This window comes from Arachis stenosperma, chromosome 9 (assembly GCF_014773155.1).
Source record: "Arachis stenosperma cultivar V10309 chromosome 9, arast.V10309.gnm1.PFL2, whole genome shotgun sequence".
Lineage (NCBI taxonomy): Eukaryota > Viridiplantae > Streptophyta > Magnoliopsida > Fabales > Fabaceae > Arachis > Arachis stenosperma.
In genome coordinates, this window is record NC_080385.1 from 149,042,516 (window position 1) to 149,062,402 (window position 19,887).

Consider the following 19,887-nt stretch of genomic DNA (forward strand, 5'->3'; position numbering starts at 1 on the left):
ATGAGACAGTTCTGGGCAGAAGAAGAACCATCACTCTGAATTTTATCTTCTGGGCTCTGAACTTTCTTGGAATAGGGTTCTGAACTTTCTTTTTCCAGGAACACTCTTAACTTGCTGCAATTGCAAACCTATTCATGTATTGTGCATGTCTTTTTTACATTTCTCATTATCATCATTTCAATTAAAAAAAAACTGCAACTTCTATTTTAATTGTGCTAATGTCTTGTTTAAGAATTCTATTTTGCAGGTCAAAGAGACATTTGTTGAATAAGAAATGAGAGATCTGGATTTTGTAGTGTATAAATGGACATGGACCACGCTTGAATCTTATTACACATGTGGTCTCTTTTTGTTTTCTGAAACCTTCAAGTGATATGAAACTCTCCTTTTGGTCCTAATGAGTTTTTTTTTTTTTACCAAGAATTGGTCTTTGCACATTGTGAGTTTTGTTATATAACTATGGTGTTGCTGGTTGAAATATGATCTTTATTTCTCTTCCGATTTTTTTCTTAGTATTTCAAAACGCAACATTTAGCTTTAACATGCCTCTAACACACTATTTTGTTGATTCTGTTTTGTTTTATTTTTCCCACCTTGATGACAAAAGGGGGAGAAAAATACATATATGAGGTTTTATAAGACATAAGACTTACTGAGATTATTGGATATTAGTTTTGATTAGTCTTGTGTTTGTTAATTGACTTGTGTTTATGAACTAAAATTTATTTGACTTGTTTGGGAACTCAACTTGGCTGACTTGTTTGTGAACTGATCTTGGATGACTTTAAGTCATTTGAACTTTATGTTGTGCTGGTGAATTGTTGCTTACATGCTTCCGTAGTTTGCAATATGTGCTTGTATGGATTATTAGACTTTTGTGCAACCATAGAAATCTAGATAAGCATGTATATACATTGGATTGTTGTGTTGACATTATTTTCTGTGTCCTCAGGTTAAGCGATAAGCATACATTAAGGGGGAGCAGTTCATATGAAAGAAAGGGGGAGCACCTCAAGTTAATCTGGTATCATCAAAGGAAAGAAGAGAAGAGCACAAATCTAGGAGAGCAACACAAAAGCAAGTGACATCATTCAAATGGAAGTTTCTTAACTTTATTCAAATTCAATTCCTTTTTATCCATGTTACAATTATGTTTGTCATCAAAGGGGAGATTATTGAGTTAAGAAATTAACTAACTTAATTGATAATGACAAACATTATTTTATTAGGTTAAATATCCAATTGGGTTTGATTATGTTTCATTAAGTGTTGCAGGCCAAATCAAAAGGAGCAGCAGCCCAAATAAAAGGAAACCAAAATATTGCTGGTGGGTTGCCTAATAAATAAAACCCAAATGAAAATAACAAAGAAGCCACATGGGCTAAGAGGTAAGTAAAGATAATCCAAGTCCAAGGCACATCACTCAAGCTGAAGCCTCCCAAAGCCTCCCAAAACACTTCACATGTTTGCTTCAGTAAGAATCAAAAAGAAAGAGAAAGAGAGAGCTTCGTTCTTCTTATTCTTTCATCAGAAAAAAAAGAGAGAGAAAGGTAAATTACAAAAAGCTAATGTCTAATCACCCTAATCAAAGCAACCTAAGTTAAGTCAGAGATGGACATGCCATGGTTCACATCTAGAAGGAAAAAGATGTTAGATACAAAGAAGAAAGAAGAAGAAATAAGAAGTTAGAGCAAAATCAGATCTTAGGCAAATCAGAAAGATTTTTTCATTATTGGTACCTCAAAGTAACTTGTTGAAGCTTCTTTTCCCCTTATACCCATTTCTGGTAAAATGGATGTTATGGAGTTCTGTTGTGGATCAACGGTTCACAAAATTTCTTGGAGCCAAAGCACATTCTTAATGGTGCAGATTTGGGTTTACCATTAAAACAATTTTTCTTTGTTGATTTGATTTCTTCGGTCAAGCAAAAAAGAAGACAGCTTGGAAATTCCTAATTTGGGGGTTAATTGAAGAAAGTAAATTGACAAGCTTGGGAAGCACACAGCTCAAGGAGTTGACCTAGGAGAGAGCGATTCATCAACATGCAAGGAGATACAAAAAGAGATTTTTTATCATTCTGAAGCTAAAGAGAGATAACCAGTATTCTTGAGGTGTATGTTTTGAGAAGAGCCCTAAAGAAGTTCATCTACTTGGATAGTGCTTCCTAGTCAAAAGAGCATTCCGCCAGAATGAGGAACTGAATCAGAGGCAAGCAAATCTAGTTTATTACATAGCAAAGAGGTTGTTGAAGCATCAATCTCCTTCATGTTTTACAGATTGTAATTTACTTTTCAATATTTATCTTTCTGTAATTTCTTGAGGTAAAAGGCTGAATGAGAGAGTCATTGAAAGAGCATACGAGTGGAAAAAGGCAGAGAGATACACATGAGTGAAAAGCCTAGAGTTATTTCAGATTTCTTTAGGTAGATTCTGTGTCTTGTATCTTGTACTTGTGAGGTATCCCTTTCTTAGTTGGGTTAGTACTAAGAGTGAAGAGTTAGGTATTAGCATAACCAAGTCAAGTTAGGTTAGAACTTGAGAGTGAAAGGATTGTGTCAATCCTGTGGAATAGGTGTATATAATACTTTAACTATAGTGGAAATTCCACCATTGTTGTGGTGGAGACTGAACGTAGGTTGCATTGCACAAGGCAACTGAATCAGGATACATGATGGTGTCAGCTTCTTTCTTCTTTGCTCTATTCTGTTTTCTGATATATTCATGAGACAAAAATAAATTGTCTCATAAATTTTCCGCTGCTGAGTTCAAACAGAATCAGAATTGAAAGTTTGTTTTAAAGGGTTATTTCAGTAACATAAAAGAAGGTCATAGATTCAACACTCCATTCTCTAAGCCTTCTACAACCTTCACACATACATAAGAATTTGATAATATAATTTGTAAAATATCAGTATCTCTCCGGAGTCCAAATGAATTTTTATCATCCTCTACAATCTGACCTTTTTTTTTACTTCAAATTCTTAGATTCTATAAATAAAAAAAATTGCTACTAAATTTAAAAAAATTGTTCATTTTATATATTAGAGTGTATTTGAAAAGTTTTTTGACGTGAGAAAATAATTTTATTATATTACAAATATTTTATTTAAAATTTAATTTCGTGTTTTGAAATGATTTTAATATATTTGTAGAATTTAATTTAATTTTTTAATTTAAAATAATTTTTATATTAGTGAAATTCTCTTATTTTAAAACTTTACTTTTGAAAAAATTATTTTTACTAAACACTCACTTATAAATAGGAATATTTTTGACATTTCAAATATTAAATTTGGATCTTATAAGAATTTATTTAAAAATTATATCTCTTTTTATTTAATTTATAAATGATAAAGATATGAGAATTCTCAAATGAAGTAAAAGTCTAAAACTACTCATTTTTATGCGTTTCAAAACAAGGGGGGAAATTTTATTTTTAAGTAAATTCTAATTTAGTGTTCCAAATAAATTTTAAAAAATAAAAATTTTAATCTCTTAGTCTTACAACAGTTTAATTATAACTATCATCTGACAATATTATGATAAATTAAAAAAATATAATTAAATTTTTTATTTATTTTAAAACTGTAATACAAGTCAAAGAAAAATAAAGAATCTTCTATAAAAATAGCTTTGAATTGCTAACCTTAATTAGTTTTCCATTTATGGGAATTAAACTATCAACCATAAATTCTTGGTAGCCCATCAATGTTAGCCTAGGTAACTGTTGCAAAGGTACATTATACATAATTACATAGTCTATAGTCTATAGATATAGCATATAGGATCCTTACACTTAAATGGGACCAGCACACACCACAACTGAAAGTTACAACATTTTTCTCAAAATGTTAAAAAAAAATCTACTAATTCATTTTTTTACCTCTCTGTTCACCCTTTGTCATAGCCCATTTTTAGCCATGGAATTTAGCATGGATATCCACGTCATCACACACAATATGCCTGACATTTCTGTTTCCTTTCATTTTGGTACATACAACCTACACACCCATACTCCATGATTGAATAAAACTACAGAATTATACCCTATGTAAATACTTCACTTTTATTGTAATAAATAATAATTTTTTTTTACTTTTTGAATTTCTGAATAGTTTGTTAATAAAAAAAAACATTATGACAGCTAAAAAAAATCTTTATTAAATATTATCAAAAAATATAATATTTATCAGTAAATAATATAATGTATATGATAACATAGTATTTTATTTTACTTGTAAATAATCATCTCAAAACTAAAACATATACATACACATATATTAGAGAAGTGAACCAAATTTACAATAATTATATATTTATATTAATTTTTAATAAATAACAACTAACAAACACCATAAATTTTAACCCCATCCATAAGTTTACATTTCTTTCTTTCTTTGTTTTTTTGCGGCATTTTTTGTAAAAATCATGACCCTCACATCCCTCACATTATCCTCTAACCACCACCATCTTCTTCCATTCTCCTCCGTGCGCCACTGCCGCCGCCACCACCAACTACGAACCTCCGACACAACCCTCTTTGCTCCACCACAACACTGGAACAACAACAACAACAGCAGCCTTAGCTTTGTGAAGCAGACAACAACGAAAGACACTTCTCATAATAATGTCCGGTTTTTGTGCTCTCCTCCTCCTCTTCTTGCTGTTCCCGTCAGCTTGAGTCAAAGGGTATCCAGGTTTGTTGTGCCACGTGGCGTTCCTGTGGATGATCTTTTCTACAATGGCGGAGCCACCGTGGCTGTTCTTGGTGGCGCTTATGCTCTTGTGTCTGCTTTTGATGCTCTCACTCATAGGAACATTCTCAACCAGGTATGACCCTCAAAGTTCACAGCTTCATTGCTTGCATGTGCTCAATGAAGAAGGCCAATGAATCCATTTATGTTTGAATTTGGGTTTTTGTTTGGTGATGAGCAAAATTGAGCTTGTTGCATTTGGATATGAAAATTGGTTGCAGGGTTTGAGCAGAAAACTGGTCCATATAATGTCCGGTTTGCTTTTTCTAGCTTCTTGGCCAATTTTCAGGTACCCATTTTTTAATTCTAATAAAGATTAAATCTTTAATTTGACATTCATTGTGGTGGGAGTTGGCCTATTGGAGGGTTTCTGTTAATTGGGAAAAATCACTGTATGATGAGTGGTTGCAAATGTTTCTCGAACGCACATTAAAAAGTTATTTTGATTGGTTTGTTTGAAGGCGGAGACTCACACGCAGTTATGTCTTCGTGCGAAATTGATAGTTAAAAACTATTAGATAATAATTTAGTCAAATATGTCAAATCATCTAAACGTTTTCAACTATCAACTTCATCTTGTTTGAATTTGAAAGTTCTAATGCTGATGCTATTAATGGTAGGATAGCAACTCCACTGAGGCTCGTTACTTTGCTGCATTTGTTCCATTTGTGAACCTTTTGAGGCTTTTGGTGAATGGTCTCTCACTGGCTTCTGATGAAGGACTGATTAAATCCGTGACTAGAGAAGGAGATCCCAAGTAATTGTTGTCCTTATTCAATTTAATTCATTGTCACGTTTTGTTGGCTTTATTTGGTTCAATGAAGTAGTTGTAGAAAGCAATGGACAAGTTCTTAAGCATTTATTGTTCATTACTCACCATTTCATACATGCAGAGAATTGCTGAGGGGTCCCCTGTATTATGTTCTGATGCTGATGTTATGTGCTCTTGTTTTCTGGCGTGAGTCTCCAATTGGGGTGGTCTCGTTGGCAATGATGTGTGGAGGGGATGGTATTTTCACAACAACTTTGTAATATTTTGCAATTTAAATTTTGTCTTTTAGTTACCAATTTGTCTAATTCAGACTTTGGTGAATTTATGGTGTTTTTTCACCAGGTGTAGCTGATATCCTTGGTAGAAGATTTGGATCCATGAAAATTCCATACAATCAGAAGAAGAGTTGGGCTGGTAGCATATCCATGCTTGTCTTTGGATTCTTGGTTTCAATAGGGTGTGTTACATGCTTCTTATCTAACTCTTTTCAATGGCTCATCCTTAAACGCTCTTTACTAAGTAACAAGTGCTATACTCCTTGTTAAATAAACAAATCTTAACTCTCCATTTATTATATTTCATCTCAATGACTCAGATTTAAAATTTGGAACTTCGGCTTAGGTTTAGAATTTAAGGTTTTGGATTTCAGAATTTTAGTGTCTAGAGTTTATTATTTATGGTTAATGATTTAAGGTTTAAGTTTTAAACTTTAGAGTTCAAAGTGTGTTGCACTCTTTATTTTCTCCAAAACGCATTAACATTCAACACAATGACACATATTTTCTTGCACTTGCCAAAAAAAAGTTTTATACAGAAATCTAATCATATATTGCCACATCTCAAAATAATTATCTTTCAAAAGGCCATCTAAATTTGATTATTTAACAATGTAAAAAGTGTATTAAAATTGAACTGGTATATAATTTGCTAATGTTGCATGCAGGATGCTGTACTATTATTCAGTAGCAGGACTAATGCAGTTAAATTGGGAGAGCACAGTGACAAGAGTTGCTGTTGTTTCATTAGTGGCAACAATTGTAGAGTCCCTTCCAGTTACTAAGGTGGTAGACGACAACATATCTGTTCCACTAGCTACCATGGCAGTGGCATCTTTCACTTTCAGCCATTGACTTCATGGAATGGATCTGATGAAGTGGCATGCATACCCTTTTTCCCTTTCCCTTTTTGTTTTCCACTGCGCTCTAAGAAATAAATGTTGCCAGTGTTTACAATCATTTACCAGATTGGAAAGGGATTATATTTGTATAGGAGAAAACAGATGTCATGTCATGGAGGCTTTTTAATGAGATGGGAAATTGGGAAGGGATAAAGTTTTCTTCTTTTCCCTTTTTTTTTTCTAATTTAAGTTTTTTTTTTTTTATAGATCTTTTGGTATTATTCTTGTTTTCTTTAAAGGACTCGTATCTTTTGTTTATTCAACGGCTATAGTTTAATCCCAAATCTTCAACATAATTCAAAACTATTTTTAATATTTAGAGATCTGAGTTACCACTTACCAGGACATGTAGCTGAATTTTAACCATAAATAGTTAATATTATTCAATACCTTATATTTTATAATTATACTACATGTATACTAAAATTAGTCGCTAAAGTTAACTACAAGTATAAAATACATGATGGAATATAAATACACATTAAAAATAAATTAAATCATATATATATTTATACACAAATACATTAATGGCTGATTTTAGTGTACAAATAGTATTTTTGTATATTATATAATGATACTAGAAAAAATTTAATCTCGGTGAAATTTTCATAATTTGTTTGATTTTAAAGTGGAATATCATCTTGCTCTATTTTTCTCTAAGCTATATTCATAGCAAACTTTGTTTCTGGGTTGAGATTAGTTTTGAGAATAAAATATGATGTCTGAAAGTAAGACACTTTGCTGAGTTGTTATGTTTGCGTGTCGAACACATTTTGAACATGACACTATCAAACATTCGTCCGACATGAATGTCTTCTGTGTGCAACTGTGTTTTAATAAAAAAATATAAAAAATTCCTAAGATACTTGGACATACCTAAATACCATTACACTTAAATATCATCACATGCCAATGTATTTAACCTTATCCTTAACATGTATTCTTGAAATAAATTTAAAAATTATATATATATTATTATGTATTAAAACAAAACAAAAAATTTAAATACTTTATATAATATAAAAAGATATTAAAAATAGTTAAAAAATTAATTTATATTTTAATATTAATAAAATCTCAAAATATCATTACAATTTATCTAAAAAATACTTTATATTTTATATGCATGTCATATTCCTGTATCTTATAAAAATTTAAAATTCGTGTATCTGTTTATCCTATGTCATATCATATTATGTTCCGTGTCTGTTCAAGATAAGACATTGAGAACATAACACAAAAGACAAAGACACAAAAATTACTATTTGTGTATTATTTAGTAATAAATTAAGTATAAAATAAAATAAATCATAAAAAATCTAATTTATTCTTATTTTTTGTACAAAATAATGAAAAAAATATAATAATAATAAATATAATTATAAAAAATTAATAAAAATAACAAAAAGAAAAACAAGTTTTTGGAAGAGAGACTGAGAAACAAATTAAGAAACAGAGACTAAATTAAGTCTTTATATTATGTTTGATGTAAAATATACAAATATACTAGATTGAGTTATATCTCAGTATTATATTTAGTTTAAAATAAATATAAAGATTGGAGAATAACTTTGAAATTTAAAAAGTTAAATGAAGATATTTTTGAAAAAAAATGTTATTAAAATTTCTCGGTCCCTATGGCTCCACTTTCTGAAGGTATTTAAGGAACTAAAATTGTGTCATAAGCTTTCTGAAGGTATTTAAGGAACTAAACATAAGATTAAATTCTCTACCCATCGGCTCCACTTTCTGAAGGTATTTAAGGAACTAAAATTGTGTCATAAGATTAAATTCTCTACCCATCATACACAATACTAAATTTTAATCCCTAGTTTCAATCCCAGTCTCTAAAAATAAATGCTACCTAATTTAGTGTCTCAAAATACAATGTCATAATCTATATCTCATCCATCAAAAATAATTTTATATCTCAATATCATTGTGACAAAGTTTCGTATTTATAAACAAACACAGGCTTACTGAACTCAATGTTACTGAGAAAATTTGCAATCAAGTGTATTTTCTTTACTCATAAACTACAAAACACATTAGAGTATATAAACTGGCTGGAATGGCCAAAAATGTGATCTAATTTCTACTCAAGTACAATCAAGAACATTTTCATTCAATCCCTAAAACTATATTGCCTCACTATATAAAATTATTTACAGTTTTCCTAAGGGCCAAATCATCCTTTTCATCTTGAAACTTCAGGTTGGCTTCACCTTGTGATCATTGGCTGAAGCAACGATACAAATTGAGCAATTTAATTCAATTATTCATATGCTATATAATATAAGTATATAACTAAAATTTGCTATCATCTTGCAACTCAGAAGATATTATTTAGAAAAAAAAAATAATAACTGAATTTTTTTTTTCTTACAGAGTATTGATTCCAACCCTCCAACAAAGCCTACAATAAGAACATCGTCCACATTTTTATCATATATTCCATTGAAGCATATGAAAGAGATTGGAAAAATCATGACAAACTCAACTAAGCTGTAGTGAGGAATTAGCTTTGCACCAGATTTCAGCAGAACTTAATCTGCAACTTCATTTTTTCTTTTGATGAATAATTTGTTGAGCAGTCAAACTCTTTTTGTAATTCCTTGCTGAACACTACAAAGATAGCAGAAAGAATATTTTTCTCAAAACCAGAATGAATTCACCGGTTTTGAAGCCCTTCGATCGCCTTTTTCCACTGATGTGCTCTTTGCTTGGCATCCTCGAATGACATCACCTTTTTCGGCTGCATAGTTACACTTAGTAAGAAATACATGAAATAAATTTCCAAAGCAAAATAGATTTAAGATGCCTACAGATAAAAACACAAACTCAAAATTCTTTAAAACATTTGGCAGTGCATGATTGCAATCATAATTTCGAAATTGGAGGAAGCATCTGTCGATATCATTCGAATCTTGAAGTCTAACACCTAGCCTCTATTTACTGCTTTCTATATTTGTAATAGTGCGAGTTGTATAACAAGATATTCCGGAAAAGAGAATGCTTACTGTGCATATCTTGAAATTTGATGGACTAATCACTTGGATGCTTAAATCATTTGGATTATCAGACCATATTATATTTCCCTTGACAATTAGCTTCGACGGGTCCACATAGATCAACTTTGGTTTGTTAGTTAGGATAAGCTGCACCTTCTTGCTCGTTAGTTTCTGTATTTTCTTCACCATAGAGATCATAAGCACAGATTCCCCAGGTTCCAAAAATTGTTGCCTGTTAAATGCAAACATTTTCTATAGGTAACTGCGGACATGCAAAAATACAAAGAAACAAAATGATTTGCACATACCATTTTGAATCAAAGGAATCGATTGAAGCTAGTCTGGTTACGCTCCCCTCAGACGATGATGGAGCACCATCAGGCTGTCTAGCCGAGGCTGCATAACCATCACCGACATGAGACGGACTCCATGCTGCATCCTGAGCTTCATCAACAATAGGCGACTGAATCTAAAAGTGAAAATAATATGAGAATTAGAGATTCTTTTCTCTTTATCTTAACAAATAAGGTGGACAAAAAATAGATGTTGATCAAAGCATCAGAGTCATACGCCAGCTTCCAGTGCTAGTTTTGGTGGAGTTTGTGCCCTTATGTTACTCCAATCAACACCCTTAAAAAATGCGTGCCTTTTCAAAGCAGCATAACCGTCAGGTCCTGCACCTGGCCTTCTTCTGGGGTCCAAATCCTGCATTATAATTTCAATACTGTTAAAAACTAACACTTCATAAATTACATAAAAAGATGCCAAAAGTTGGAAGGGGAAAAAAACACTGGTATATATATTACTAGCATCAACTATTATTCTGGAAAAAAACAAGTCTAGAGCCTTTGGAGTTTAGGGGAACGAATTTGATTATCAATGCCTCAATCAACATTTAAAAAAAAAACAATTGAAAAGAAAAGCTTTCGAACATGTGTTTACACAGCATTGCCTAACATCATCATAAACAAAATCCAGAACTAAAAAACTTCAATCCTGGGGTTCAGTCTGCATTATGGTACTAGTATGTCAAGATATGTACTGAAAAGAGATTGCAGAAATAGGAAGATGATAGCTTCGTAAAGTGTTGCGATCAGATAAGTTAGATAGAGCACTAGAGAAGCTTGGATTTCTGTGCAGAGGGTCATAGAAATACTAACCAGTAGCCGGTCAATAATGTCTCTTGCTTCATCAGAAAAATAATCAGGAAATCGAATTTCTCTAGCTATAATTCTTTGGAATATAAGCCATTCACTTGCATCTTTAAAAGGCGAAGTTCCTGAAAGCATCTGGTATAATGTGCATCCAAGTGCCCAGAGGTCATTCCTGTGGTAGTATATTGAGAGAAGTAAAGGGAAAATGTTTATATCGGGAACTAGCACGGAACAAAAGCCCGCTAAGGAAACTCGGTGCGTGCACAAACTTGAAAATTGAATTGTCAAATATAATCTTGATTTAAAAATTATTGAACTAAGCTAAAATAAAAAATCAATCTATATGTACAGAAAACTTGCATAAGAAATAATATTATCTTAGCACTGAATAGTAACATAGTCCCTACCCAAAAGTTGCTGGAGAGGAATTAAGAACCTCCGGAGGGACATAAGCAGCGGTTCCCACAAATGTGCAGGCTTTGTCATCTAGAAATTAAAATAAATGAATATCAATTTTAAGTATTTAGTGATATCAATTAATAGAAGTTACAATAAAAGAAACAGACTTTATACAAGGATTACTAAAAACATTACTAAGCACTATTCTCAGTATTCTTCGATTACCAGATGCTGCATTTGGAAGGACAGTGATTTTGCTATCCTGCATAGGCTTCACACTCCCAAAATCGGCTATTTTGATATGTCCATCAGCTGTAAGCAATAAATTCTCTGGCTGCAATTAGAGAAACTTAATATTCAGACAAGGACATATATGACAAAGATGTGATATAAACATGCCTCAGAACTACCTTTATATCCCGATGTATCAATCCTAAATTATGTATGTATTCGAGAGCATCGACAACTTCAGCTGCATAGAACCGTGCCTCATCCTCAGGTAGACGTCCTTTCTGCATTCAGGAACCGAAAAAGCTTGCTAGTAGATATCATGCAGTAACAAAACATCCTGAGTGACTGACTTGCATACTATGAGTCTATCACTCCCAAATTTTAAATAATACTGAAATTATAATATTTCTCAAAGGAGAGGCCAAAAAGCCACAGCAACACATATAAGAGGTTTTAAGTTTTAACAACTGCCATGATCCATTGAAAATTTCAGTTGTACATATATTAAACATGTAATTTTTCACTGAAAACAAAATATAATACTAGTACTTAAAAAATAAAATGAAGGGGGGAGAGAGAGAGAGGGGGGGGGGGGGGTCTTCCCTGTATATAATCAACTTCTAACAAAAAGGAAGCAAATTAGGTTACAAGAATTGAACTTATAATAAAGGAATCTTGTTAAGGGGCACAAGTTCATTAGTTTTCAATATGTAGATATTACATCTCATATTCATACTTTCATACTGTAAAGTATGGTTACCTAGGGTTAGAATAATACTTTATGAACAAATTTACTATGGCAGTTAGTCAATCTAGTCAAATCAGTAGAATGGAAGCTTAAGGCAAAAAATTAGTTTGATATGAGACATCTAAATTAGTTTGATATCATATTTATTTATCTTGAATCTTGGGAACCCCCAGGGAAAATTTTTCTCTCAATGGAAAACTATAAAGAGCATAATAAAATCAAAGCGCAAGTCATGGTTTAATTGTTTTTGCATCAATACCTAACATAGGAATAAACTTTCTGTCCTATGGGACCAACACACCTTCAGCAGGTGCCATGGAAATTTTTTTAATTTTCTTTCCAAACAAGATATATACTGCAGCACATTGAACACATGCCTTCAAGTGTTATGTTAGCTTACCCTGATTATTTGATCAAAAAGTTCTCCACCTTCACAGGATTCAAGTGCCATGTCTTCTCGAATGAAAAAGGAACAGAGCGAAAAAGAAAAGGAGATAAAATGTCAAATAGCAAATAGGCCACCCTGGCAAACTTGAGGAGAAGAAAGTAGAGAAGAAATCGCAGAGAGGAGTAAGAGAGTGCAAAAGCAAGTACAAAGAGAAAAAGCAACCAGGAATACTCACATAGAGAAAACGTGTCTTGAAATGTGAAATATAGGCGCACAATTCCAGGATGATCCAATTGATCGAGAACTATGCGTTCCAACTTCACGTAGGCTGTTTTGTTCTCTTTAGTAATGAATTTTTTGTCCATAATCTTCATCGCATACACGGTTCCTGTATCCTTCTTCTTTGCCCTCACAACCTTTAAACATAACAAGAAAGATGTTTGGATCCTTTACTCCCGGGGGAAAGGTCAAAAGAAAAAAAAATCCTATATGCTCAAACTATAGAAAATTCAAGTTCCTACAGGGTTAAAAGAATAAGATAAATGTTTTGTTCAAACAACTAGAATTGAAATCTACCACCACAACAAGCCAAAGAAAGTATATGTAAAGTGGGAAAATCAGTTGAGAAAGAAAAGCAAAGGAAGTGTTTATTAAAATGCAGCTCAGGTGCTTCGCCTACGATTTCCTTCACTTCTAGCAGTGCAACTTAAGTGCCACTCATTAATCACTTCATAAGTAACATCTAGGCTCCATTTATTTTTTTTAAAGAAAATATGTTGGCACCCAAATCTAAATCTATGAAACTAGTACACAAAATATAATAGTTTTTGTTGTAGAAGAGCAACTCCAAGCAATCTTCATAACAGGTTTTTCAGCAACCATTCATGTGGGAAGAAGGTCGACAGAACATCCAATTAGGAAGGTGAATGAGATGGAAGGTAGACAGGGGTCGAATGGTACAGGAAGACCCAAAAAGACATATATGAGATGGTGAAAGAAGATCTACATGTAAACAGTCTCACTCACTATAGACATAATATAGGATAAAGCTCAATAGCGTTGTTTGATCTATGCAACCAACCCGGATAAAGCTTATTGTTGTATTCATGACAAAGCATACAAAAAAGAACCTTCCTTATAAATCGAAATTTCCTAATATAGCTACCAAATGGCGTTTCATAAAATAATAACATGTTTATCTATGATCTCTACTGCACAACACCCGTCAACAATTATCCTAACCATAAAAAAGTAAAAATAAAAAACAACGACAGAAAAATCATAATGCCCCAGCATCATTCATAGGATTCATGCACCCAGCAAAGCACATCCAGAAAATTACAAAAATGATAAACAATAAATAAATAAATAAAATGCAAACCAATATCAACCCTTCAGGCACCAAAAAAAGAAACTAAAAAATCATAATTCCACGTGTCATACCTTAGAATAAGAGCCAACGCCATAGATCTTGCCCAGTTCAAAGTCCTGAATGGTGTAATTCTCCTGAGGAGCCCTAAAAGCAAAGCTTTTGGATCTCGGTACATTATTCCCACCACTACCACCACCATTGGAAGAGGAAGAATTCCCCTGAATCTTCAACTTTGAATCGAAATCCTTCTCCATTTCCAACATATCTCAGCTGCCAAAAAACAAATTTTTTCTTTTCTTTTCAAAAAAACGGAAGTTCCCAATCTAACATTCCCATCACATTCTCTCTCTAAAGAAAATAACCTGGGGAGACGTGCGGTCAAACGGAGACCAACCCCGGAACCCCTTTTGGATCAAAAAGAAAAGGGCGAAGCGAATTGCGTGATTACAATGTGAAAGTTTTCAGCTTTAATGTTTGTTTTTGTTTTCCCCAATTTGAAAACCCTATGCTTAGAGATAGAAAGAGAAAGAAGGGGAAGATTAAGGAGGAAGAATGGGAAGAATTGAAGAGGAAGAGGTGGCACATCACATGGGGAAGGAATGATGGTGGAGGATCATTCAATTTTCTCTTATGCCTTTGAATTTTGATTTTGATTTTTCTCTCTCTTCAGTTCTGTGGCTATTATGGCTAAATCAGGAATGGAAACACCTTTCATGGGAGGAGGTGAAGCTGTTGCATAAATAATGCATATCATTACAAGCTTTTGTGCAATTTCATGCTTTTGTGTCTCTTCTTGTTTATTTGGAATTTGGAATGTGGATAAAATGAAATGGGTAAAGTTTCTGTTTGCTATCTTATTTTATTTTATTTGTATAGATTATAGAATTTAATTTTGATATAAACAAAATATTTTTTAAAATTGTTTGTTTAATCGATAATTTTAGATGATTATTTATAATATTAATGTAAAAAATATTTTTTTTGAGATATCTCACATAATTAAATGTACATATAAAATTACAGTTAATAAAATTAAATTCTTATTTTTATGATAATATATTTGTTTATAATTGTAAAATTGTAGAAATCTCATTAATATAAAAAAAGATTATATGATTTAAAAATGGAAATAAAAGAAAAAGAAAAGGTAAACTTTAATATAAATTTGTTTTTTTTTATCAAAATAAAAAAACTCAAATCCACAATCTCTTAAGTGAGTATAAAAAACTATGCCATTTAAATTATAATTCATATTAATTTGTTCATTTGCTAAATCATAATGGTTCAACCACATTTAACCATATAGAGTATACTTCATATTTAGCTTGCTATGGTTTTTCTTTTTTAGTGTAGAGATATGGTTCAATTTCATGCAATTTATTTTGTGTTAAATTAAAATTAATGTCGTCAACCAAAATAAATAAATAAATAAAATTAATGTTAAATTAAAATTAATAAGAGAATAAGTTTAGATCGTTCATGATGATAACTATTTTAGTTTTGGATGAAACTCTTTTAAAATAAAAAAAAAGTTAATAAAGTGTAAAAATGAAAAAATGAGAATCTAATTATTTTTAAATTAAGATTTTAAAACTCATAAATAATAAAAGTTATAAATTTAATGGTAATTATTTTTTATTTTATTACCTTCTAAATCCTTTTAGAAGTTTTTTTAATTTTAATGACAAGTATATTAACCTTTTAATTAAAGATTATAATTCAACTTTTTAATTGCCAATATATATTAAAAAATTCTCATACATTTTGTAAGATTTCAATTTTTTTTTGGGGGGGGGGGGGGGTTGAATTGAGTTAGTTAAATGATAATAGCATAATGGGGGAAAAATAAAAAATCAAGTGAAATTGAGAAGACAAGAAAAAGAAAGATCCATCTCACCAAATATATTTTTGGAGTAGTGCTTTTCTTATGCTTTCAATCATAATAATATTGGTAAACAATCAATGTAATGCTGTGCATGTGGTTATAGTCTAATAGACTTGGTCCCTATATCTCCAAAAAATAAGAAATTAAAAAATATACTGAAAAGAATCATGCGAGTAATTACGTAATAATTCATGTAAGTACTCAAGAAAATTCGAAGGTCGTATTCTTATCCTCATGAAATAATGAACGAATGCGAAATCTACCTAAACATTTTGGATAATAATAATAAGACACCTGAATGACAATCACAGACTTTATAGCTAATTAGCTACAATTTATTATTGCTTCTTTTGGCAGAGTACAGTTTATTGCATTAGGCTTGGAAACATCATCCAATTTGCTCGGCTCTTGAATAATAGTAGTAGGATGGCTAGGTTCTTACAAGAGTTAATCCCTATATTAGTTATTGAGATTGGTGGCTTGTATTAAAAATATCTTTAACATCCCAATTACACTACAATCATTTGAAATTGAAAAAATTGGATTAGATTAGTGTCATTTTTTTCTGTCAATTTATTTCTCACATCGTTAGTAATTTAGTGGGTTAAGTACGATTTTAATACTTAAGATAGGAATTGAAAATTTTTTTTAATTTGTTTTAAAATTATCATTTTTATTAAATTTTTTATTTTTATTAATAAATTATTCTTAATTAAAAAAATTATAAAATAAAATAAAGAAAGAAAGAAAGGGAACGACGAAAGGGGAAGAAAGAGAATCGGGAGGGGGGAATGATTGTGATAATAGTTATGGTGTTCATGTTATTGAACGGCAAGACTGTGAAGGTTGCTTAGGCTGAAAATGCGGAGAGTTGTGCACTCTATGCATGGTGCTACGGCGGCCTAGACCGAGAATGTGGCCGTGGAAGGGCAGCGATTCATGGACTAGATACGTGGTGTGACTGTCTAGGAAGTTGGATTTGGAGGATGAACAGACAGAGGGGGTGTTGAATGCAGTCCTAATTGGACTAGGTCTTGACCTTGGACTTATGCGCTGGAAGTCGTTAATGGCATCAATGTAGCGCTGCTCCAAGGGGTAGGGCTCAGTCCCTGATATTCCTTGGTTATCTTGTTGTTGATATTGTTCTTCTAGTTGTTGTTGTTTCATTGTTGTTGTTGTTTTACTGTTTCTGCTTTTTGCTTTTGTATTCTGCTTTTGCATTCTGCTTCTACATGCTTCTGTTTTTTTCATTTTGGGGAAGAAGGGAGAAGGGCATTTTCGTCCGAAGGACGATTTTAAAACAAACTGAAACCTTTGAGACCATTTTGTAGCAAAAAAATACTGGGGATGAAAAAAATTTTCAACCCCTACTTTAGAGACCAAAATCGTACTTAACCCTAATTTAGTACACATATACTTTTTTATGTTGGATTAAACAAAATAACGTCGTTTCAATTTTAACGTTAAATACTTGATGAAACAACGTTGTTTAACCTTAATGAACCAAAAAGTTTCTATTTCCAATGTTTTGTCATTTTATCTTATTCTTCTCTACTCGAACTCTTTGAATTTAACATTTTTTTGTCCATGCCTGTAAAATAGGATTTGTGTGTTGAATCAATTATATATTTTGGAGATTCTTTGAGACCACGCGATGTATTTTGGTTCAGAATCTTTGAAAGAAGAAGCGCGAGTTCTTCACTAAATTCGGTCACTGAGAGGTAAGTATGGAATAGAAAAATTAGTTATTTTTAATCTTTTTAGTGAAAGTATGCATCACTTTGGCGATCATTTAATATATGTTTTTGTGTAGTCCAGCATGGAAGAGTATGTACGAGATCACTAAGACTGCATTTGGAAAGGAAGCTGAGATTGAGAGATAAAGATTGCAAGGCAGAGACAGAAAGATTGAAATTCAATTAAGTCTTTGTGTATTATATTTAGTGTAAAATATACTAAAAGTGAGTTATGTCTAAGAATCATGTTTGGTTTAAAATAAATATAAAAACTGAGGGTTAGATTTGGAATTTGAAAAATTAAATGAGAGTATTTTTAAAATAAATGTTATTAAAATTTTAGTCTCCAATCTCAGAAATTTCAGTTCCTTCTATCTTTACTTTCTAGAGGTACTGAAATGATTGAAATTTTGTGTCTCGAAAGTGAAATTTTAGTTTTAGTCTCTGACTACCAAACACAATACTAAATCTTATAAAGATTTTTTAAGGCCTAGAGAATGGGGGTTAAATCTATGGCCTTCTTTTAAACTTGATCAATTAAGCCTCAAACCAGAAAGAGAAATCGTGCTTCTGTTTTGACTGCGAGATTGATTATGTATGAGACAATTTTATTTTGTCTCATAACGAATGAAATAAAAAACTGAGAAGGAAAGAGAAAATGACACAATCATGTATCATGGTTCAGCTACCTTATGCAATGTAGCCTATGTTCAATCTCCACCACAACAGTGGTGAAATTTTCACTATCTTTTCAAGTATTACAAATACTAATTCCCAAGGATTCAACCTAATCCTATCAAAGATAAACCAAACTTCTATCCAAACTTGATTTGACTAGGTTCACTTCTTAGACTCACAACACACTAAGTACTCACCCAACTTAACAAGGAATACCTCTCAGGTACAAGAAATAAAATAGAAATACAATCAAAAGAGATATGATATAAATCTTGGCTTTTCTCACCAAGTTACCTCTCTTTGATTTTTCTCTTAATATTTTTTAATGCCTCACATATATGCCTTTTTTATTTAATCAAAACCAAGAAAGATAAAGCATAAAAATTAAATATTCAATGATAACCCATGAAGAAAATAATGTAAAACAGCTCAAACTCTATAAGCTTAACTTAGATTCTGAACTCTCACATGTTACTTTTCATCTTGGCTGAATGTTCCTTTTAGTATTGGTGCATTTTTTTTCCAAAACTTCAGATTTTGAGTGGTAAGTGAGAAAGCTGGAGTATTAGATTTGTGTTTTTTCTCTCTTTTCGAACTTGTATGAGGCAACCAAGCAAACAAAGTCAACACATTGAATATTAAACCAGCTAAAGTCATCTCCTTCTTCCCAAAAATTCAGACCAGAAAATCAGGGATTAAAAGTAGAATTAAGCAATGTAGAAGAGAGATGAACAACAGCAATTTCATTGATATGAGTTCCTCAATATATTTTCCAAATTCAAACCCTTAATCTTGTGCTTTGAACCCAAGTTTTAATATCAACCATTAATTTACAGTAGAAGAAAGTAGCCTCCATTTTTTTTTCTTGTTGCCCAAAATGCATGTGCGAGAGAAGGTGAAATTAACAAGTAATTGACTTGTATGTTAATAGAAATTTTTTACCTTTTTCTTCTATGCTTGATTTAAGCATTTTTTTATTTTGGCTCTATTTTGATTTTACATTGCCTTTAGCATTTTGCTTTTCCCTTTTTTCTTTAATGTTAGATAGAAAAGATGAAACCCTCTTTTTTTCTCTATGTTTTACCCGAAATAACAAAGCTCCTCCTGCATTACATTGGTCTTCTTTTCTTTTCATGAAGCAAGTGAACTGGGTTGTGGGTTTGGTTCCAATGGGCGGCCTTAATTGCACACAATTCTTCTTATTGAACTGGTGGGTTTTTTTGTTTGGGATGCACAATAAAACTTAGGATTACAATACTAAATAATTCATCAAAATATTTTTGGACTATCAATTCAACCAAAACCATGCATGTTTGTCATCACCAAAAATATTATTATTTACTAAACTCAACATCCTAGTCTTCCAGTCTCAATTTCAATTTCTGAAAACAAATACTATATAATAGTGTAAAGAGTAATTTGACAGAAAGGGGTGGAAACTAATGCATGGTACAACTTTTACAATTATAGGAACTATTATGATGCAATTACAATTTGGGAGATTTTTTATATAACCGATTAATTTTATGGGCTATTTTAGAGTTTAATTCGATCTACTCTTAGCTTTTTTCAATAATAATAA

General features: G+C 31.7%; 2 protein-coding genes across 5 annotated transcripts; one reads left to right on the forward strand and one right to left on the reverse strand.

Moving 5' to 3' along the window:
* Positions 1–4,383: 4,383 nt before the first annotated feature.
* LOC130951429 (probable phytol kinase 1, chloroplastic) lies at positions 4,384–6,872 on the forward strand. 2 transcript variants are annotated; one of them, XM_057880073.1, is made up of 6 exons: positions 4,384–4,830; positions 4,976–5,043; positions 5,380–5,511; positions 5,648–5,763; positions 5,869–5,983; positions 6,470–6,872. In XM_057880073.1, the coding sequence occupies exons 1-6, from the start codon at positions 4,429–4,431 to the stop codon at positions 6,654–6,656; spliced, it is 1,020 nt and encodes a 339-aa protein (XP_057736056.1). In that variant the 5' UTR covers positions 4,384–4,428; the 3' UTR covers positions 6,657–6,872. The 2 variants fall into 2 exon arrangements, with proteins under 2 accessions (XP_057736056.1, XP_057736057.1); XM_057880074.1 differs by lacking the exon at positions 4,976–5,043 and having other exon boundaries at positions 5,375–5,511.
* Positions 6,873–8,678: 1,806 nt separating this feature from the next.
* LOC130951280 (3-phosphoinositide-dependent protein kinase 2-like) lies at positions 8,679–14,760 on the reverse strand. Of its 3 annotated transcripts, XR_009073903.1 has the most exons (12): positions 14,078–14,760; positions 12,870–13,050; positions 12,647–12,699; positions 11,678–11,779; positions 11,493–11,601; positions 11,276–11,354; positions 10,875–11,040; positions 10,285–10,419; positions 10,023–10,183; positions 9,724–9,946; positions 9,090–9,458; positions 8,679–8,942 (listed from the first exon to the last, which is right to left on the reverse strand). XR_009073903.1 is itself a non-coding variant. In XM_057879930.1 (11 exons), exons 1-11 carry the CDS (start codon positions 14,267–14,269, stop codon positions 9,375–9,377), a joined length of 1,479 nt encoding a protein of 492 aa, XP_057735913.1. In that variant the 5' UTR covers positions 14,270–14,760; the 3' UTR covers positions 8,679–9,374. The 3 variants fall into 3 exon arrangements, 2 of the variants coding, with proteins under 2 accessions (XP_057735913.1, XP_057735912.1); XM_057879930.1 differs by having other exon boundaries at positions 8,679–9,458; positions 10,023–10,177; XM_057879929.1 differs by having other exon boundaries at positions 8,679–9,458.
* Between the last annotated feature and the right edge of the window lie 5,127 nt (positions 14,761–19,887).

Bases quoted from the DNA above. Each gene is read 5' to 3' on its own strand.
- LOC130951429 (XM_057880073.1), top strand. From the start codon at position 4,429: ATGACCCTCACATCCCTCACATTATCCTCTAACCACCACCATCTTCTT. The intron at 5,044-5,379 runs GTACCCATTTTT...ATGGTAGGATAG, and splicing joins GCTTCTTGGCCAATTTTCAG to CAACTCCACTGAGGCTCGTT. The intron at 5,984-6,469 runs GTGTGTTACATG...TGTTGCATGCAG, and splicing joins GGATTCTTGGTTTCAATAGG to GATGCTGTACTATTATTCAG.
- LOC130951280 (XM_057879929.1), bottom strand. From the start codon at position 14,269: ATGTTGGAAATGGAGAAGGATTTCGATTCAAAGTTGAAGATTCAGGGG. The intron at 11,355-11,492 runs GTAATCGAAGAA...TTTAATTTCTAG, and splicing joins CCTTCCAAATGCAGCATCTG to ATGACAAAGCCTGCACATTT. The intron at 11,041-11,275 runs GTAGGGACTATG...ATACTACCACAG, and splicing joins TCCTCTCCAGCAACTTTTGG to GAATGACCTCTGGGCACTTG.